Genomic DNA, 5,460 nt, shown 5'->3' on the forward strand with positions numbered 1-5,460 from the left:
AAAACATAAAAAATTAATCTGATTTTCATTATTTTTAGATAAATGGTCCTCATTATTCCAAAGAAACAGTCACAGACAGAGATGATGAAGTGGTCCATCCAAGACTTATGGTATGAAGTTTTTATCAGTTGTGAATTTTCAGTCCTGGGACCAGAAATCATCCTCATGGTCTACAATCTATGACAAATTCTAAGCCACATCTAAGACAGAAAATCAAAATGCTAAAAAGATAAGCTATCATCTATACCTTAAAATGATTTGGTTTCCCTGCATCTTTGTCCTCAGACTTAAATTACGCACTACAAGCAACATGCTTCTCGTAACTTAATAGAATTCTACACAAAATGAAGCAAGGCCGTTCATGATAGATATAAGCGAGGCAGTGGCACAAGGGGGTGAAAGATCATCTTTTGAATGCTTTAAATATGAGTGATGGTCAAAGTCTGAGGCAGCAAAAGTGCATTTATTCATGACCCCCCATCATTTCTGAACAGTTTTTTTCTGGCAGCAGTAGATTTGTACTCTTACAATTCAACACAAAACTGCTGCTTCTGGGTCATTCTGCAGTTATACAGGTGAGGAATCTCTGCTATGCTCACATTACATTCTAAATCTTCTGTTTAAGAACATGGCGCAACTGAACCTTCTGGCTTTCCATCCTAGCCTCCAAAAGTCTGGCTTTCAAACTACTCTTCTGCACAGTGCGAGGAATGCACCCTTTCATGCCTCGATTGTGCAGATTTGCTGACTCAGGAGAACTAAACTGGATCAGAAGGTCTTGGGGGCTTAGTCCACCTTTGTCAAGTCCCCAATCAGGAGACATTACGCCCCCATTAGATACCCTTCCATTTGAAACCCTTCCATTCATTCCCTCCACAGAGATTATCTTGTAATTATCCCCACTGTTTGGACCAGACCTCCAAAGCCTTGCAATGGAGGATACCTTCTTTGATTGCTTAGCTGGTACTGATGAAACTTCACTGATTTCAGTTATTGGGGTCTCTACACCAGCATTGTCTTCCCATTCAAGCACACTCCTCCCTGAGGCATTACTTTCTCCACGATTCTTTGTCACTGACAGGGTACTCCCTTCAGGTGAACAACTTGATCCTTGATCCTCAACATGGCTCACCGTTTCCCATCCACTTTCATCTTCTTCAATCTCACCATTGTCATCAATAAATAAATTAGAACACCTTTGAAAGTTATTATCCTTACTAATCAAGTTGCCTTCAGGACTCACTGTGTGAATCTTTGATGCATGACTTACTGGAGAGTAAGCAACACATGATTCAATATCCTTCTCGTTGGGTTCAACGAAATTTAAATCTTCAAATATGGAAAAAATGTCATCTGGATTAGCTGGCTCATACGAGAATTCCTTGATGTCTTGAATGTCTACAGCAGATGCAGCCTGTTGAAGTGAACGTGCCTCTTTCATATCCTTTGCATTTGGGTTCACATTCATTGATTTGACAAAGGTTTCCATATCAGCAATCAATTTATTCATCTGTGAGTACTTTTCATCAAGTGCAACTTTGGCATCAATCAATTTCATATGAACACGCTCTTCACGCCATACTTCAGCCATCTGCAACATCTTCCTCTCCTCTTCCACTTCTTCCCTAAGTTTCATAGATTCCCTCTTCAGTGCCTCAATTTCAGCCTTATCTTCTCCAATTTCCTTAGCAAGCTCATCACAAATTTCCTCAATTAATTCTCTGGCCTTCCTTTCCTTCTCATAATCCTGTATGTAGCGTTTTGCTAATAACTTGGTATCAGCTAACTCGTTAACCAGCCTGGAATTGACAATTTCAATCCTCTGGCGGCTTTTCCTTTCTCGACTCAACTCTGATTTAATGTCATCAACATAAGCACGAATTTTTTCATGCTCTTTGCTTCGCCATGAGGCCCTCTCTTCACCCACTTTCTTCAAGAAATGTTCAAGTTTCTTTTTGGAGGAGTGGCGCTCAGTCTCAAGCTCCTGAATCTGTGCACGAGCCTGCTCTAGTTCAGCTTCAAGAGCAGATACAGCAGCAGTACTGACCTTTTGGTCAAGAAGTTTCATTTGACTGTAGATATTTTGCACCTCGTCTGATGTTTTTAAACAAACAGGGTCCCACTTTGTTGCTCCCTCCATTGCAGTACTTGAAAACTGGAAAGGCGACTTGAGCTGAAGAAGAAAATAGAAAGGTTAGAGATGTAATTGTTTACTCTTCCACTTCGGGAAAGTAAAAGTGAGACACTTTTAAACTCTTTCCTCCATCAGAGAAGCTTACTATCATGGCTGATTTAATGACACTTTCACTAATCTGGTTTGTCCAACAATATGCATAAGTTTTCGTCATGCATATTTACAAAGAAAATTACATATATACACAGCATAGATCTAACCAACAACACTTGATCTCATGTATAAATCTCTACTATCAATAGATCTATCTTCTATATCATATCTGTTTACTTGTTAATAAGTTCAAAGGGGTGGCTGTCATGGCAGCCTAGATGAACATGTCTGTTACCTGAGTGCTGGACATATTCAATTTTCACGATATTAGTTCATGACGCATGTTGCTGTAATGTTCTCAGTTTGTTTTGTATCTATATTATATAACTTAATGACATAGAAACCTTTAGACCAAAACATAGACTAATCAAGTTTATTTGCTAATATGATCAAGGGCTCTACTAGAAATACTTCCACTTCCCAAATTATATAGGATTAAGGAGCTTTTAAAGAGGGATTGGGTCGAGGATATCTGCTAACTATAGAGAAGCAAATCTGCAGATAGTCTAGTGTTTTTTGCACATGGCAAATTCGGGCAGAAGAATTCAAATCTGCAATGATCAACCTAGTGTTTTATTAATACTCTTCTGACACATGATTGTAATGAGACCACTGGCAATTTGTCTATTGTTTTTGGAAATTAAAGCATTTGAAGAACTGACAAATGAGCAAGACCATGACGCAGGAAAAGGAATAACAATTCAGTCTGCACTCTATATATCAGGTATTCGCTGTATAATCTTCAGTTTTCCAGAGCCATTATCATATTTGTAAGTAATAAACAAAAAACATAGTACCTCGCAAAAGTGTCCACCCTTAGTCCCTGAAATGGTACGAGGACTTTGTGATGGATTCTTCATACCAGAACCATGCATCATGCCATTTTGATGGCTGAGAAATTGATGGTCTACATGGCCAGTTCCATGCTGCAGATAAGTGATATCAGCTCTAAACTGAAGGCGAAAAACTATATAAACTATAAGGACAACAAACTGCCAAATTCTGAAAATAAAGACAATAATTACTAACAGTGGCATGCAACGAAGAAGGACTCTCTAACAATACAACAATGCATAGATAATTACCAACTTCTAGTAAATGAAGAATACAAATTAGTATAATGCACATTTCACATAACAATAAGCATCGAGAACAGATCAATTGAAAATGCAAACATTTACAGGACAGTACAGATAATAAACAACACTTATAACATGAATCCAATCATCTTGACAGAAAAACCCCAGTCAAGTCATTTCTCCAATTATTACCAAGGACAATAATGAGATCTGCAGTAGACCAAAAATCAATCATCATCAACTACACAACACTTATTCATTAGGCTTCAAATTAATTTCTTTTCCCTTTCATTTAAGGTCATGAATTACTCCAGTACCAATCTTTCCGTTCTTGAATAACGTCCCCAATTAGTTATCAATCATTTATTCATTACTGGTTGCACTTAATGAACTTCAAACATTTAACACAAAACTCAACAACCAATAAAAGTTTTAACAAATTATCCAAAGTACTAATACCAGAGAGAGAGAGAGAGAGAGTAAATCATTTGAATCTCAACAAAAAGCCTACTAAAAAGACTTTCATCACACAAAAAAGGAACATGCCGAATAATGAAAAAAATGGATTCACAAAAAGGTCAAACCTAAAACTTCAAAATTAAGCAACAACAAAATAAAAAAAAAAAGATGTGAGAAAAGATTTCCTTTTAGTCCAAATTTAATTACAAATACGATCACCCCAATTTCACTTTATTATTTATTTTCAAAAACTGGCATAAAAAACAATAAAAAGTAAGATAAGAAAACAAGAGTAAATAACCTATGCCCTAGTCAAGAATTTTTACATTCATAAATTTGATGAGTATCTACTATAAAAGATGTTTTAAAAGATTCCTGATTGAATCACGATGTAAACGAGTAAATAATTTATGAAAACAAAAACAGTAAGCAATAGAAAAAAATTCTGGAACTTAAAATTTCAATCAGAGTAAATAATTTATGAAAACAAAAACAGTAAGCAATAGAAAAAAATTCTGGAACTTAAAATTTCAATCAGAATCCGCAAATGCAAGTAAGAAAAAAATAAGACATTTTCTGAAATCAAACTTTCAACCAAAATCCGCAAATGCAAGTAAGAAAAAAACAAACATTTTCTGAAACTCCAAAGTTCAATAAGAATCAGCAAAATGCAATTAAGAAAAAAAAAACATTTTCTGAAATTCCAAAGAACAATCAGAATCAGCAAATGCAAGTAAGAAAAAAACAAAAGAACAATCACTGAAATCAAATAATGTTTTACCTCAACAACTCCCAAACGATCTTCACCGATCTTTCTCAAACCCCTTCGCCTTCCGCCATCACCCGCTGCCGTTTCCGGAAGCTGCAGCCGCCACAGTGCAGCAGCGAGCTTCCTCACCGACACGGCAGCGGGAGGCGGAAGTTCCTTTTCCCTGTCGAGCTCCTCGAGCGGATCACCGCCACCGCTGACGCCGCCGTGGATCTTCCACTTGGACAAGGGGGTTTCTGGCCTGCTCCGTTTTCCAGCCGAAGCTCCGGCGAGCCGCTTTAGGCGAGCAGGAGTTCGGGGATGCCGGCGGGATGGCCGGCGGTGCGGCTGGAGATCGGAGTCCGGTGAGGGAGTTGCAATGGTCGACGGGAATGGGCGCGGCGCGCGGGTGGTCTCGCCGGAGATCTTCATCGGCGCCGGCGAGTGTTGGCCATTAAATGAAGTGTTGAGGAAACTAATGCTTCAAAAATGGAGAGAAAATGTGAGAGAGTAAGGGTTGGTTGAAGTTTTGGTGAAGATTTGTGAACTCTGAAAGAAAGAGAAAGAGCGTGAGAGAAAGAGGTTAATGTTTGTGTTTTGTGTGATGAAAACAAAAATCTGAAAGTATACAGAGAGAGTAAGAAAAAACAGAGGTATACGGTATTGTGTTGGTCTTCGTATATTTTTATACGGTCAACGTATCTCTGCTACACACTACTTTACATGTCTCTCAAATACCACTTTTGTACGATTTCTACTTCTTTTTGGTGAATGGTCATCTCAGTTTCTTAAGACTGTATTTTTTGTATTAATGATAAATAAAGTTTCTATTCCTTTGTTGGAGTTTATAAAATAATCAGAAATAGAAATATATATATATATATATA

General features: G+C 37.7%; 1 protein-coding gene across 1 annotated transcript; it reads right to left on the reverse strand.

Annotated features, from left to right (window-relative positions):
* On the reverse strand, window positions 1–5,191 carry LOC114188100. Its single transcript, XM_028076622.1, has 3 exons — window positions 4,607–5,191; window positions 3,085–3,213; window positions 1–2,173 (listed from the first exon to the last, which is right to left on the reverse strand). Exons 1-3 carry the CDS (start codon window positions 5,003–5,005, stop codon window positions 608–610), a joined length of 2,094 nt encoding a protein of 697 aa, XP_027932423.1. The 5' UTR covers window positions 5,006–5,191; the 3' UTR covers window positions 1–607.
* Window positions 5,192–5,460: the final 269 nt, after the last annotated feature.

This window comes from Vigna unguiculata, chromosome 6 (genome assembly GCF_004118075.2).
Source record: "Vigna unguiculata cultivar IT97K-499-35 chromosome 6, ASM411807v1, whole genome shotgun sequence".
NCBI classification, from domain to species: domain Eukaryota; kingdom Viridiplantae; phylum Streptophyta; class Magnoliopsida; order Fabales; family Fabaceae; genus Vigna; species Vigna unguiculata.